Genomic DNA, 16,425 nt, shown 5'->3' with positions numbered 1-16,425 from the left:
AATTTTTTCCAACTCCACCAAATTTGATTTCGTGGAGCACTCCCTGATATGCTCCACTAAATCCATGGATCTGGGAGTAGATCCACTGTTTTTGTGGAGCAGATCTGCGGTGGAGTTGCTAGAGCTAAAACCATTTGGTTGGGAAAATTGGAAGCCGAGCTATTTTTTAGGATTTGAAGCTGCGTGGAGCTCTGCCAAACAGACCCTTATACTAAAATTAGCCTCCAAACCGTGTGTAACGTGCAGCGTAGACCTGGGCCGGCCAAGTATCTGGCTTTGGCTCCCTCAGCAGACCAGAAGTTAACGGGCTGGGCTCGTCATTGCGTTAGTCTAGAAATAAAAATGGGCCTCGCCCGTTCTATGTCGACACATGGGCCTTGCCCGGTCAACAGAAAAATGGCCTACAAAGAGTTCGCGCTTGGCAAGCAGCCACAACTATAATGCAAACGTCCTATTTGCCTCCCTGAACCATCAGCCTAGTCCGCGTTTCCACCCTTGACTCGAAAACCGTCCGTTCTGCACCCTTGATCTCTCAAAACCGGACATGTGACCACCCAGGCAAAAATCCAACCCGGTTTCATCTGACGTGGCGCCAGGTCACCATCCTATGTGGCAACCAGCCCATATGCCAGCTACTGTCCTTCTTCCACCTCTCCCTATCTCTTTCTCTGATCTCCAACAGGGACCGCCACAAGTTGGGGCTCTCCTCAGGCCTCGAGTTTCCGGGCGGGAGCGCCGCCGGAGGGGTCTTGGTGCCGGCAGCCACATCGGCTTCACGTCCATGTTCACCGAATACGCTGCGTCCATGCCGTGGTTGGAGCTCGGGCTCTCGCACGACGGCCACATTGTCGTGCTTCCCCCGCGCGCGCGCGCAGTCAATCAGCCAGTTCTACCACCAGGTAGGGGCGCGCTCATCGAGCTCGTTCATCGATGCATCCTCGAGGACATGGATTACATGGAGGACCCTCTCTCATGGTGCCCAATCAATTGAAGTCAACGGCTTCGATTGGCTCGACAAATGCCGTTTGATTCGATTCCCAAATCTGCAGCCGTGCTTATGCTCAAGTTCGACCATTCACCCATTCTCGTGAGGCATGCATCCCTTCAGGCTCCGGCGTCTAGGGACGGCCATCCTACGGGCGAGTGGTAGGTGCGACAACGGCTCCATAGCGGGCAAGCAGCTTCTGGCCACAAACAAAATCGGTCTACTCTGATCATCAGAGTCTGATGCGATGCGTGCAGATCATTGACAGAAGATAATTCAAATCATCTAATTCTGAAGTCCACGACAACAGCCGGCTCGCTGTATAAACGCGCTCTGGAAGACGAAGGTCTCTTTTGACTGCTCCCTGTGTTGTCCCTGAACTTGCTTGTGATTTGAAGCATCTTGCAAGCTCAGCATTCATGGACGAACAAATTCCAATGCCACAATTTCTTCTTGTAAAAATCCAGAGAAACCAATTAGTCTCCTTCGAGGAGCACTTCAACCAGCAGCACGTACAGGTACAGCGCGAGCGCATCCACCTCTCCCGCGGACGACGACGGCGGCGGACGAGGTTCGGATCTCGAGCGGCCGCATGCGGGATCACGCGGTTGCCACCCGCCGCCGCGGCCACCGGGCTCTGCCGGCAGCCGGAACCGCGAAGGGCGGGATCCTTGGAATGCGCCAGACGCGGTGATGGAAGTGAAGCCGCTCGAGACCGAGATGGTCGTCCCGCGCGATGCCATGTAGGAGGACGCCAACTGCCATGCACTTGGGCTGCAGCGCTTGTCGGCGGACTCCCCGCCGTCGACCATGGCCAGGTACGAGGGGCTGGAAGAGGAGGACTGGAGGAGGATTGCGTGGGGGATGGCGAGGACTGAGGACTGAGAGAGATAGGTGTTGAAGAAGATTTCAGAGTTTGCTAAAAAAAAAGATTTCATAGGCTGACATGTGGGACCCACCGAACCAGATGCCAGCTAGGTGTAGTGTGGCGCCAATCGGACAAAACCGTTGTTGTTTTGGGCTTGGGTGGTCCGATGCATGGTTTCGCGAGATCGGGTGAAAACACGAACTCAACCAATGGTTCAGGGAGGCAAATAGGACTTTTCCCCAACTATAAATACATGTGTGGGGAGACCTTTCCCCATCATTAGTTGGGCCTTGGGTCTGAAAAAGAACTTTGTTGGGTCATACATGGGTCAGAAAATTATTGAAACACGTTACTCGTAGACACTGACAACCGACAGCAACATAGCGTGCAGAAGTAGAATCTGGACGGCACATAGGGTGGACGAACTCTGCACGTCTCGAATCCTTGAAGACTGTGTGTGCAGTGCAGCACATTCGTCCTCAACACCCGACCTGATGATGCTCGACATGTGTGAGAAAGTTCATCTCAGACTTAGCATCACTGTTCCGGAAAGAGAAGCATAGTCGATAACTTCCACTGTAGAGCATCTAGTGCCATCAGTTGTAGTGGAAGAAGCTGAGAAATGCCTCAGTCGGCTGGATCACAAAATTCTTCTGAAAAGATTTTCCCTTTTATCTGCTCCTTAGCTTTCCGACGTGACAAATTAATTAACAACATATGTAGCTCACCTTCCTTTTTATAATGGGCCTTCAAAAGATGCAACTGCCACCGTGTCTTCAGTGTCATCCTCTCCCTGCACCAAAGGATTTACTTCATGTGCTTGGTTCTTGGAGGATGGACGGCATTGATTTCAGATATGTCGAAATGTGTTCCAACAGGAGAGCGCTTCGTGTTCCAACAGGAAAGTGCATTTGCTGAATAATGCTGACAGAATTTACTGAACCTTGCATCCACTGAAAACCAAAAGGAGAAAAATGAAGTGAAGAATCTCTTTGTTACCTGAATTTTCTTAGGCCCTGAAGAAAAAGCTACGGTTTGCTCACACACATGCATGCATTTTGTTCCTGATAGACCGGGATAGTGCCGGCCTTTTTCACATGCAGTGAGCTGCATTCCCCTGTGACTGCGAGCCCATTTTCATCGAAGGAATACTCATATATCTGAACCGAACAACGAATACGGTACGGAGACACCCTGACACACCGAGCAGCAGCATGGATGTACGGACTCGGCAAGTTCTTTCCGTCCATGCAATGCAGCACGTTCTCGACCTGATGATCAGCAATGCAGCTGTCTGCAGCAGCGTCTCTCATCATCAGTCGATCAGACAGTCGCAACCAGTTGCTTCATTCCAGTCCATGGGCGCCGGACGAAGCTGATCAACCATCCATCCACGTGCCGCGCGGCCCCCACGCCGCCACGCGGATTGGCGGGTAGCGAGCACGAAAAAGTGCCTGTAGTTCTGTACTCGATCGGAGGCCGTTCCATGGGTGTTTCGTCGAACAGTTGGGGGGCGATCACGTGTGCGCCCTGTGGTACAGAAACGGGCTGCAAAGGCCATTGACTAGTACTTGAGAATTCTAGTACGATGTATAGCAGGAGGGATCACCGTTCTGCAAAAGTTCAGATGGGGCATGGCATGATGATTGGGCAATGGTTATGCAGTCCATCAGTTGCTTCAGGTCTTACAACAATGCAGCAAGCCTCCACATCCACGATAACCGCCGATCCGAGAACATTGAGGAGTTGGAGCACTTACAGTCATAGAAACATGACCACGGCCAAATTACCAACTCTGGACAGAGGTCCGGGGTTGAGCAACCTAGTGAGGATCACGGTGAGAGCCTGAGGCTCCAGCGAAGCACCACAGGCCACTCTCATCAGCAGACCGTCTGTAAAACCACCTCCACACTTGGACTGGCCCCCTCAAACACACATGAGTTCCTGTGTTTCCAGAGTTCCCAGGCTACGAAAATAATCAAGGTATGACCCTTCCTCCATTCCTTGGAACTCCCTTTATAGCATTGTAACACCAACTAGAGAAACACGTGACAGAAGGTGAAGGTGCAATAGCGATCAGCCCCAGCCTTTGGAGAATTTCCATCCAAACCTGCCTGGAGAACACATAGGAGATGAGAATATGCTCGATTGTTTCATTGCCCTTATCACAAAGAGGACAAGCATCTGGGTGTGGTAGTCTGCGCTTAGCAAGACGATCAGCTGTCCAGCATCTATTGTTAACAGCAAGCCAAATGAGAAACTTGCAGCATAATGGGGCCCAACTTTTCCAGATGACCTTCCAGGGTGCAAGTCTGATGGTTCCAGTGAAATAGGCATTGTATGTAGACTTACATGTCTATGTTCCTGACTTTGAAAGTTGCCGAAGGTATTGATCAGGGACCTGAAAAACGTCCAGTATTGTAGGTTGCTTGAGTTTATAATCAGGATTCATTTTTTAGATTGCCTTGTCCAGTATTGTAGGTCCATGCTCTCTCCTCCTATTTTCATTGGAAGGTTGAATATACTGGTGCTAGTTGATCCAAAACAATCCCCAAGATATCACAAGTAGAGATAGAGGATGATTTTTGAGAAATGCATTCAGCAGGCCCTCATGTAATCTGCATCGCAGAAAATTGTCGTAACACTATATGTGAATACATATCAACAAACCTCATGCAACGAAATCCAATGTACAATTCTTTAAACTTTTACATTAACCCCTCTAACAGTCATTCAAGCAGCCAGCGGCCAGGTAAAAGGAAAACAGTTGATATAATCTACCAAGTTCTCGGATTGGTATTAATCAACACTGAAGGAAATTCACTCCGCACACCTTTGAGTCATAAATAAGAAGGAACAGTGCAAAACTTGAGTCAGAGCAACTAACATCCAATAGAGAACTTCAATGGTTCAACCCCATTTATAGATGTTTTCTGGAACAAGGTAAACTATGAATGCCTATTTATTATCAGTATTCAAGCAGAATATGTTCACACCAGATTTTATCAGATGCTTCAGAAGTTTTACTGCTATCTCATGCCTTCCTTTCTGTGAGACATTATGAACCTTACTTCCAACCTGTGTGCTGAAAGCACTGAGCTGCATTAATGACACTAGTTTTTCGCACTAATGACACTAGTTTTTTGAAAAGTACAGTATATGAAATCAGTACTTGCCAACTCCCTAATCCAGTTTATTGCATAGTACAGTGAATGGCACACTACTTTTTTCAGCCTTCCTGACAAGTTTTCATATTTAGCTCCATCCAAGTGCTGTCAGTGCGACATATTATAATATTTTTTTTGTTTAATTGTTAAACAACATCTCAAAAAATGGATGTGGAGAATATGTATTGTAAGAGTGAAAGTGAAGAGATCTGTGAACAACCTTAAGGCAAACATGTAAAAAAATTAGTTAATACTGCTATTATTAAATTCTTGGTTTGATATAGAGGTTATGCAAATATTTGGTATCTTGGAAATATGTTGCAAACTAACTTATGAACTAAATAATGTGTTTTGCCACCAGAAACTATTTGATTGTAACAGCATGATAGTTAGGACCTCCACGCCCAAGAAAAAAAGAACTACTAGAACAAAATAGATAACAATATAGTCTCAAAATTGTAAAAAGGAATCTAGAGAACCTCGGCAGAGACTAGGTGGAAAGGACAGACAAGTAGTGCATTTATTCCGTCAAGTGATCCTTCACTTCCTAAACATTCAATCTTGGTACAACATGAGAAGAATGTAAGCTCAGCATTTCTGCATTTAAGACATGTAAATACAGAGTTGTTGCACTGCACTAACTATAGTTAAAAGTGAAGATTTGGATGGAAGGATCTGTAAGCTGGATTGAAATCTGCAATAAGCGAAGACAATATCAATAAATTTAGCTAGTACAGGTACTTCAAAACTAACTAGCTACCAAATAATGACCATTTCAACAGCTAAGAGCTCTTACTTGTGTGTGAGACTAGAGGCATAATATTTACACATGTTGGGGACACCTTTACATCCAAGTTCATCCATAATTCTTCTGTAACCAACCAAGGCATAAAAAATTATGCTTTCCCTTACTTATTCGAAATATTGACATCCTAAGTTTTAACGAAATGTAAGAGTCTACAATACAAAATAACTACGAAACCATTTAGCTAACCTTCTACGATCACACAGATATTTTTCTGGTAGTCCACTTTTGTCTAGATCAGCAAGAAAAGTGTGCTGAACTCTATCTTGCATGAGTGCAGCCAGCAGAAAATACTAGGAACAAACATTATCATTTCTCCAAAATTGACACCAGACTTGAAACACATCTGAGATGATGAAACAATTCACAGCAGCATTGACATCAGCGTCAGTGATAGTTGAAACTATCCTCAAAGGCCCAATTATCCTGAATGTGAAACAACTTACATTCTTAAACTGTAGGCCTCATCTCAGTGCATCAACCATTACCCCATCATTCACCAATGCCCTCCCTTTCAGCTTCTATAACAAACTTGAGATACTCCCTGAAATGCAGTATAATCCTCCCAGCATTGACTGCCTGACTGCCATTGTCCAGATGGATGCACAAGAACCTGAGCAAATGCAGCATCTAGTCTGGAGCAATTGTCCAGATGGATGCACCATATCGCACAGTCACCACCTTGAAATGTTCCAGAAGAGCATAAATCGATTTCTCAGCCTACAAAGTTCCCTGAAAGCCAAGCGAAAAAAGATTTGAAGAAACTATGTCATACCTGCTCCTGCAACTCCTCATTGAGGTTAAGATCCAACATGTGGAGGGGCGGCGACCACCACTCAGTCCTCCTGCAGGAACTTCTCCAGCACAGTGAGCAGGCGGTAGACTGCTGCGGGGAGGCCGCTGCGGAGCTGCAGGGAGGAGCAGCCGGCGCAGGAGGGCCTGGAGCTGCCTCACCCCCTCCGCCACGCCCGCCGCCGCTCGGCCAAGCCCCTCCTCTGGCCGCACGCTGTCGTGCATCGAAGCTCCTGAGGAAGAGATGCCGTGCCAGCCGCCATCTCCGCGCGCCAGCCGGGTCACCGACGCCGCCCTCTGCCGCGCCGCCACCTCTTTGTTGGGGAGAATGTTTGGGCTGGGCCCACCCGACTAACCTAACCTAGAGTAAAAGTGTAGAAGTGGCTGACTGGTGGGACCGAAGAACTGCCGCACCCCACCAGTCAGACAGCCGCGGCCGAAGCCGCAAGCGGTCGCCGCCTCGCCGGGCCGTCGGGCACGGGCGCCACGACGGCAAGTCGTCACGCCACCCGCGAGAGAGAAAAAACTGACATGTGGGCCCACCCACCCTCAGCGCGCTGGCTTCAGCCGAAAATTTGAACCATCCCCGCTGCTTTCGAATCCACAAGGCCAATCGCCTCTATTCGGCTATTCCCCATTCCCCACGCTCTCCTCCCCCCACCGTCTCGCCAATTCGTCCCGGGCTCTCCGACTCAGCGTGGCGGCGGCCGCGCCATCTCTCCGACGACCTCGCCGCCTCCCCGAGGACCTCACCGAGCCGGTCCTCCTCGTCGCTGCAGGTAATGCTCCGAGCTTTGATCCTAGCGGAGTTTCCGGGAAATTTTGTCGCGCGCGGGTGGGCTCGCGCGGGCGGCGCTGTGCGATGATCACCTAGCGGATGGTGTGGGGCTTGCGGGTGGCACAGCGTGTGGTAGCGCGACGTGCAGCGGATCAGGGTGCCATGGGAGTAGTGATCAAGTAGAGGCGGGGTGCGCGGGCGTGGGGTGAGCACTCGCATTTGGGGGGGCGCCGCGAGCACGGAGGCAATCATCCGCGGTGCGCGTCCGGCCAAGCTCGGGCAAGTCGAGGAGGCTGTCAAGTGCACTCGTCGGCGTCCTCGACTCGCCCCTACTCGGGCTGGACGGGCGTCGCGGATGATCGTCGGGTCAATGACTTGCGGTGGGGCGGTGGTGCAGCCACCACTCGCCGCGCGACGGCGTGACTGGCGTGCAGCCGAGCGTGCTTGCTGGGGCACACGCGCTGAAGCGGCACGATGTGTCGCTGGTTGCGGTCATTGGTTGGGCAGCGCCATTTCGTCTGGAAGGGCGAAGTCGCGCGGTGTGGCGAGTCGCTGTGTTGCTGTCCTGGGAATTGATTGGCGGCCTTTTTTCGCTGCGTTGATCAGATTAGTTGCTGATTGCTTGCAATGGTTGTAGCCCTGGGGTCCTGGCGTAGCATATTGTGATTGTGAACGTGAAGGGGTGACGCCAGCACAGTGGAGGGGCTACGGAGGTGTTTAATTGGATGTGGAGAAGCTATGATGAATTTTTTTTATTTGAGAACAGCCGGATTTCCTTCATTAACCATGAGTAGGAATACAATCAGCATCTAGGACACCCTGTAGAGCTGGTGGAGTTATAAGCCACTCCTCCACCGGCTGTTACAGGACACCAATTTAGCACACTCATGAGCAAATCTATTACAAATTCTACTAGTAAAAACTGATGAATTGATCTTAATCAGTGCTTGCATTCTCTGAAAATGTGATTGAATTTGCTTCAGATGGAGCGGATGGGGAAGGTGCTGAAAGCCTGGCAGAAGATCCTGTTTCAGGACTTCTTCAGCCTTGGGACGATCACCACAAAGAACTACGAGACTGACGAGATGCAAAGGCCAGCTGAGGAAGTAAGTGCTTCTGTCTCTGTACTTGACAAGTTCAGGGTATTTTACTGATGAAATGAATATTGTTCAATGAGTATTCATTTGTAGATAGAAATGGGTTAATTAAACGTGGTTATTCATTTTGTTCTGAATGAATTTTACTCAGAACAAATCCTGCTAAGAGATTAGGAATTATTTGTTTTTCATACATGAGAATGAGTTCAGATATACGAATCAATTTTAATTTGAGATAGGAATGTTTATTTGAATAAATTGCAGCGTGCAACTTTGGAGGCAAACCGGTTCTCTGGATACCAGAAAATCATACTTGCTGGACTGGGTACAATGTTCTGGGGAACTGCAACCAATGTCATTGCCCATCTTGAGAAGAAACTTGTTTCTGCAGAGAACCTTGCTGATTGGGTCCATTACAGTTTGGCTCATTGGGTGAGCAACAGTTTCATCTATGGTGCATTTGCTCTTGTCTTGATGTCGCTGGGACTATGTGCTTCTACATTCCCAAGCTCTTCACCATTAGCGGCTGGGATGGCTGGACTGGGAGGCTGGCAGGCCTTTGTTTTCACATTAGGCACGTTTCATATGGCTTCGCTGAAGTACTACTCTAATACTGAGGAATGTTTCTACTCATTCTTGGGGGCATTTGCTGTTATCACAGTTTACTGGGGTTTCGCCGCGCAAGATCCTCTGGTTAGAGTTTGCTTGCATTATATTATTTAAATAGAGTAACTGCATATAGCTACATTATTGAAAATTTGTACTGATATGATACACGACATTTCAGCTGCTCCATATTGTTGCGAAGTCAATCCTGTGGGTGATCAGTCTGCCATTCTTTGCTGTCTTCTTCGTTCTTTATTACCTTCTCCACTTAATAATGTGGTTTGCAAGGTTAGTAACTGTGATTATATTTATTATATACTAACTTGACATGATAGATGTATAATAAATTTGTGTGGATTATGAGTGCAGGGATATTCTTAAGTTGGGTCAGTGTTCTTGTAGTTGTTGGAGCTCGTTGAGGAATGCACTTTCTGCGCTGTTTCATTTAGCCAGGTAGGAAGTGCAAATGCTTTTTACATTTTTTTCTTCCTTGGTCTGTTTGTGGGGTTCACTGTATTTGCCATGATTCTCAGAGGATATCAACCTCCTGGACAAGGGCAGCAGGCCCAACCATAATCAACCTTTCACATCTTTCTGAAGAACGCATCAACCATAGGTATAATCCTTTTTTTTTCTAAATGATGTCACAATATCGATTTTTTCATCCTTTTTCCATCAATATCGATCTGTACTAATTACTTCTTTTCTTGTACAGGATACAGCTGGTCATAAGCTTCAGTTGAGATCATGTTGCAAGCTTACTGTGGGGGATGCTGCAGTGTGTTGCAGAGTAGGTGATGTAGGTAGGAGTCGTCCTAATCGGCTCAACACAAAAAACAGAATAAGCTGATCGTGTTAGAACACCAGCTTTGTGTTCTTCTTTTTTCCTCACATGGTGCGAGTCTCAGTTTGACATGGTCATGTTGAGTTGTCAGTAGTGATAGCGCCCATGCATTACATCATTGTTTTGCCACGCTTGCAAGACTCGCAAATGTTTTGACTTCCATGTTCTCTGATCAGCTCTATCTCATTTTCATCTGTGTTCTTACACTGCTCATACTACAGCAAGTACTCCATGTTTTTTGTGCTGTCCTGTGTTGTGAAACATATGTATGACAGGTGATGGTTGTTCTTTCCCAAGACATTTTTCTTTGACTTATCACCAATTCCCATGATCATAGGTAAATTGGCTAAATAGGTGTGAGTTCGATCCTCACTTCATGTTTTATAAATGGGCTTGATTATTTACCAAACCAAATACCAACAACTTACAAAAGTGAGACCGAAATTTTCCATACAGAAAACATTGGTTGTTCCATAACTCTAAGCAGATTAGGACAAGCTGAGAGCAAAGAAAGGTAATCACAATATGCAAGCTTTAAGTTCGGTGCACAAATTGCCTTCCAGTTTGAGAATATCTTCTTAAGCTTTTTAATTGTTGGTCCATACAGAAGGTCAACCTCTTCTTTAGATTTCTCTCTTAAGTACAAGAAAATAAGGAACAATATCTGCTTCTTCTACAAGCACAAACATATGAAACAAATGCCCATCAAATCAAACTAGGGTGAATTTGCATAATATTCAGCCTGGGTGACTTTGTACGCAGCACTACACTCAAGGTGGTGAAATTATTGGTGGACGTATCTATCTACGGTCCCCATCAGAAAACAAAAGATTAATGACACATATACAGCAAGAAAACCCAGAAGAATGAAAAATAATTCTTCTACACCATGGGTGGCCACGTATCTTCTCATTAAGTCGATCAAATATACCCACAGTAAGACAATCAATCCCTGCAAATTAAACCAGATATAAGTTTCGGTGAGAATTTTGCTTTACACCGGATAAAAGTTATAGTGACAAGCAAAGCGTGAGTTGATGAACTATCTGAACCACAGGAAAAAAAATCATATAGGATTATAGGAAACAAAGGAAATTGAATAAGACGATCAATCCATGCAAACTATATGTGAGTGCTAAAGTTTTAGTATGCATTTTGCTTTGTATCAACCTCAACCAAAAAAGTTATAGAAGCAACCAAAATATGACTCAATGGAATATATTAAGCGCAGGAAAAAAATCATATCAGACTACAGGAAAACACAATATTTTATTGGCACATCCATCTAATGTGGATAAATTGTAGAACAAGAAGATTTTTTTTTCAAAACCATTGTTGGATGCAATTTAAAAAAATGCTAAATCCAATTTCAAAATGCAGCAACCACAACATATGCAAGAAATATGTCAAATGGTGGTGTATCTGTTATACAGTTTAGGACTATAACAAATAATTGTCATAGGTAAATCGGCTAAAAAGATGAGTTCGATCTTCACTTCATGGACTGGATTGATTACCAAACCAAATAACAACAACTTGCAAGAGTGAGACCAACATTTTCCTGCCTCAGATTCAAGCAAACATCGGTTGTTCCATAACTATAAGCAGATTAGGACAAGCTGAGAGCAAAGAAAGGTAATCACAATATGCAAGCTTTAAGTTCGGTGCACAAATTGCCTTCCAGTTTTACAATATCTTCTTAAACCCTTTTCTTTTGTCCCATAGAGAAGGTCAACCCCCTCTTCAGTTCTCTCTCAAAGTATAAGAAAGAAGGGACAGTATCTGTTTCCTCTACAAGCACAAAAATAGGAAACAAAGGCCCATCAAATCAAACTAGGGTGAACTTGCATAGTACTTGGCCTGCGAAATTTTGTATGGTGGTGGAATTGTTGTCGGGACACATTTATCTATGCTCCCCACCAAAATACAAAGGAACATAGACACAGCTACAACGAGAATACCCAGAGGATATAAAGTGAAAACTAATTCTTCTAGACTACGGGTGGCCACGTATCTTGCAAACTAAACCAGGCATAACTTTCAGTAAGAATTTTGCTTTTATAGCAGCCAAAATAGTTATATAGAGAAGCAAAAAATGAGTTGATGAACTACTATCTGAACCACAGGTAAAATCATATAGTACTATAGGAAAACACAGGATTTTGAAGAAGACGATTAATCCCTGCAAATCATGAGTGCAAAAATTTTAGTATGCATATTTTGCTTTGTATTAACCAATTTTTTTTTGAGGGGAATCGGCAGGTGAGGCCCCTACCCCTATTTTATATATAAAAAAAATATGTATTAATCAAAAAGTTAGAGGTACAATCAAAATAAGACTCAGTGGACTGTCTGAGGCACACAGGAAAATCATATAAGACTATAGGAAAACACAGTAATTTTATTGGCATATGCATCTACTCCCTCCATGCAAAAAAGAGGCCAAATATGACTAATAAATAGGGGTAGGAAAGATCATTTCACATCTTTATTGATCCGTCCTAGAATTTCTAGGATGACTTGTATTTTGGGAACATAGGGAGTAATGTGGATATAAATTGTAGAGCACAAAGAGTTTTTTTTTTCAAAACTGACGCTTCGTTTAAAAGAACAATGCGGGGAGATTCAGATAGTTTGTGGTTTACACTAGGACGTACTCCCTCCGTTTCAAATTATAGGTCGTTTTGCCGCTTCTAGGTTTATAGATGTTTGTATGTACGTAAACATATTGTATTTCTAGATGCATATAAATATCTATACACCTAGAAAAATCAAAACGACTTAAATTTGGGACGGAGAGAGTTTACACACTATTGAAGCAAATAGGCAACACATGATATTAGCGTTTATCCCCTCTCCTTCAGATCTCATAGAAAAGATCTAGGAAACTTTCCTCAGTGCCTCTGCAGTGACTCAATTATTTTTTTTTAGAAAAATATCTTCTTTTCATAAGCGTCGAACTAGGCATGAACTGTTAAAATCAGTACACATAATACTACGCTATCTCAAACAATTTTTCAAAGGTGCCCATCACTGAAACACGGGAAATTAAAAATCTCACACGCTACTCATCCTTACTATTAATCTTTTTTCACAACTATGTTTTCCTCTGTTCAAACTGTAGCATCATTGCACATGTTCAGATCGATGAGATTCGATCAGCTCATCGGCTTCCATGAGATCGGGGGTTGTGATCGACGTACGTACCCGGAACACACACTTGATCGCCGTCGAGAGGGCCTTCTCAATCTCCAGTTCCTGGGCATCCAGCAGGGCAGCCCTGGTGGCCTCCGTCATGTCATCGGCCGGCGCCGCCGCCGTCATCGTTTGCGCCACGGTGTAGTCCTGGCCACGTCCCTTCTCGAGGTCAAGCCACGGCGCCTCCAGCTCCTCCCTGGGGACCTCGCCGGCGCCGCGAGCGCAGCCGCACGCGCCGCGATGCATGGCTGGTTCGATCGGGAGCGAGGGCGACGGCGGTGAAGATTGTTAGGCCGTTTGGAGCCAGTCCGTGTTACGCGGATTCTTTTTTTAATGTATTGTTGGAAGGTTTTCTTCTTCTTCGTTTTCTTTTACTTGGGTGTATTCGTGGGCGCGTTCGAGTAGGAATTCTAGTGGGCTAAGAGCACTGCATGTTAGCGGTTGTAGGTCATCTCATGCAGTGTCATGTAAAATTTTTAATGATGTGAAGAAGAGAGAGCGAGGAGAGAGGAAGATATTGTTGTTTCGTGAAACATCACCTCGTAAGCTAAATTGTAGGACTACGAGACAACTCAACAATTATTGTACGAGTTATCGTTGCCATACAACTCATAATAGTTCTTTTTTCATATGCACAAATTAAGGAATTATATAGCTCTATCAGACAACTTATAAGATAACACATTGAACGGATCACCCGTTGAGTCGTATTAAAATTACGTGTCAATACATGAGATCACCTGTTATATGACATCGTCAACGTACTTTTGCCCTGAGAACTCTTGTCCGGTTGTCCCATTACAATTTAAAGGACAGGCCATTAGGAATTTCTTTGGCGGGTTGCCTACCAATCAGTGTTTCTCTTTGGAAAATAGTCCATTTAAGCCTCTCTCGGTGAAATCTAATTTTTTTTACCTCATAATTCGAACAATTTCAATTTTTTTTGCGAATAACAATTTCAAAAGTTGAGGTGTCGATAAATCTTTTTTTATTATTAGATAGAGGTGAAAACTGAACTTTATCGATAGTTGTGGGCCAAATGAGCGCATTGGCCCTTATTTGATGGGTCTCGTGTATGGATTCGTTGACGCAAAATCGGACCGTGGTCTTCACGTACTAACTTAGTACGTACGAAAGGCTGGGGAGATTTGCTTCACTCTGGTGCAGGTCCTGTGGATCAGCGTGCGTGGTGTACACGGGCGTGTTAGTCAGTTTGACCATTCAACTGACAAGGTGAAGATAATCCTTCTGAAGTTTGAGGCAACCGGCCAATCAGGCCGATGTGATTTGGCACCAACAGTTATGATAGTGTAGCAGAATAATGCATGATGAATAAATTATCGGCTATGAAGCCGATTCCAGTATTCTGATGAGCGTGAGTGGTTCATTGGCTATCCAGCCGGTTCAACACAGTTGGTGATAATGAAGCATAGAAACCATCGGCTAGAAAGACGATAGGAAACAGAGCGCTGTTGAGCTCTTACCCCACCAGCTAAAGCCACAAGGTGATGAGATTTGAACTAACGTCACTACCGATATTTCTATATGAAACCACAACGATGCACCAGATAGTTGCAACCTAGAAATACTCAGCAGGAAGTCAATCTAAACCCCGCCAGCCGATGAATCTAATCACAATGGAACTCGATTCCAATAGCACCCGGGGGGTAACCGAGATTAAGATGCAATAGGCTATTAAGAGATCTATCATCTGTGATGATACGATCTAAAGCTAATTAAAGCAAACTAGACAATAAGATGATAAATTAAATAAATATCAGCCGATGCAAGCTGAATCAAGGCAGGATAACTGTGATTCTACCACATCTAGCAAGAGATCGAACGATGCAGCCTTACAAGATATGACAAAACCGATAACGGGTGAATACCGTGGATTGAGACTGAAGTGATGCGCTGTAAGTCGAAGATCCAAGATACTCGATAACTTGTAGGTAAGAACTAGATCCAACGACAGCGATGCGCCCGGAAGTTGGAGTCTAGGATACCCGGTGGTGGGAACTTGCGGCTTGCCGGAGATCGAAGTTGATGCAGCCTTGCTTGCCAGAAAGAACTCACCGAAGAAAATCTACATTACTCCTACTCCTAATGCAATGGCGTGAAGCCGAAAAGGTACATATGTTGTATTCATCGTGTGATAGATGTTACTACGACCCTGGGTACCCGAACTAATGACTCCTAGCATGAGTCGTACAAGACTTGCCTAATATAAAAAGTCTAAACAAAAGAAAATACTAAGATACATATATTCTAATTTCCCTTATGCAGAGCCCTCGCCAATAAAGCTTCCTTTGACCCATACGCGAAGAGACCAATCTGCATGCATAATAATTTGGACTCCTTGCTCGTAGCGTAGACCAACAGCCATGCCATGATCCTTCTTTCTCTGATCCAATCATTCCAGCCACCAATCTTTCTTTAATCACTTTGCTAGCAATCTATGGTCACTTTCCAACGTACGTACGCATGCAGCACCCATCTCCATGTACATCCATGTAGCTCCGTGTACCATTGCTTGCAAAACCATCGGCTCGTTTCCTTGCTGATCACGTAGCTCCTGTAGACACACGTGAGTAGCCGACCGTCTCCTCTTACTTCCGATCATCTGGATTTCCTGGTCAAAATCTGATATCAACACAAGGCCCTCCAGTTCGGAGTATAAATATTCATGCTTCGAACTTTGCAATCTCAACGTCTCGAATCTTCCGACCGATAATCAGAATCACACTTCCTGATGGACTAGCTGATGGCTCCAAACAGCCATGAGACTTCGATAACTGGCAGATAAATCTAGACGAAACCACAGCGATGCATCGGTAGTTAAAGTCTAGAGCACCTGACAGATGAAAATCGTAGCGAACTGGAGACCGTGGCAAACTTTTCTAGTATTGCCCTTCCATAGCCGATGTTTGTTTTTAAGCTTCTTACCAAAAATTAAGCCAACTTTATTTCTTCTGCTCAAGTAACTTGGGTTTTTGATGAATTTTTAAATCAAAATATAACCTTGCTCCTCAAATGATTCTCTTAGATCACTCAATGTGTATAATTGCTTACCAAAGCATTGGGCTCCATTTTTTTTCTCCTTGACTTTTGTGGAGCTCAGGGTAGGGGATAAAAAGGAAGCATACTTGCATGCATATTTTGCAAAGTTAAAAACCGGATCCAATGGAAAGAACAAGTCATACAATCAGATCAAGATGTGTGGAATTTCTGGATGGAACTCCTTATTTGCATGACTCTTCCTTCTATTTTTTCTTTTGGGATACG

General features: G+C 44.9%; 1 protein-coding gene and 1 long non-coding RNA gene across 4 annotated transcripts; one reads left to right on the top strand and one right to left on the bottom strand.

Moving 5' to 3' along the window:
• Nucleotides 1–5,521: 5,521 nt before the first annotated feature.
• LOC117855275 (uncharacterized) lies at nt 5,522–7,127 on the bottom strand. Of its 3 annotated transcripts, XR_011898393.1 has the most exons (4): nt 6,601–7,127; nt 6,015–6,506; nt 5,817–5,891; nt 5,522–5,714 (listed from the first exon to the last, which is right to left on the bottom strand). It is a non-coding gene; the product is annotated as an uncharacterized lncRNA (long non-coding RNA). The 3 variants fall into 3 exon arrangements; XR_011898392.1 differs by having other exon boundaries at nt 5,522–6,171; nt 6,272–6,506; XR_004640480.2 differs by having other exon boundaries at nt 5,522–6,506.
• A 73-nt stretch (nt 7,128–7,200) lies between these two features.
• On the top strand, nt 7,201–10,184 carry LOC117855273 (uncharacterized). The gene is made up of 7 exons (XM_034737582.2): nt 7,201–7,396; nt 8,379–8,501; nt 8,757–9,185; nt 9,280–9,386; nt 9,468–9,551; nt 9,632–9,714; nt 9,814–10,184. The coding sequence occupies exons 2-6, from the start codon at nt 8,379–8,381 to the stop codon at nt 9,672–9,674; spliced, it is 786 nt and encodes a 261-aa protein (XP_034593473.1). The 5' UTR covers nt 7,201–7,396; the 3' UTR covers nt 9,675–9,714; nt 9,814–10,184.
• The last annotated feature ends 6,241 nt before the right edge of the window (nt 10,185–16,425 follow it).

Source organism: Setaria viridis, chromosome 5 (genome assembly GCF_005286985.2).
Source record: "Setaria viridis chromosome 5, Setaria_viridis_v4.0, whole genome shotgun sequence".
In the NCBI taxonomy this organism is placed as follows: domain Eukaryota; kingdom Viridiplantae; phylum Streptophyta; class Magnoliopsida; order Poales; family Poaceae; genus Setaria; species Setaria viridis.
This window is presented reverse-complemented; position numbering and strand designations above follow the sequence as displayed.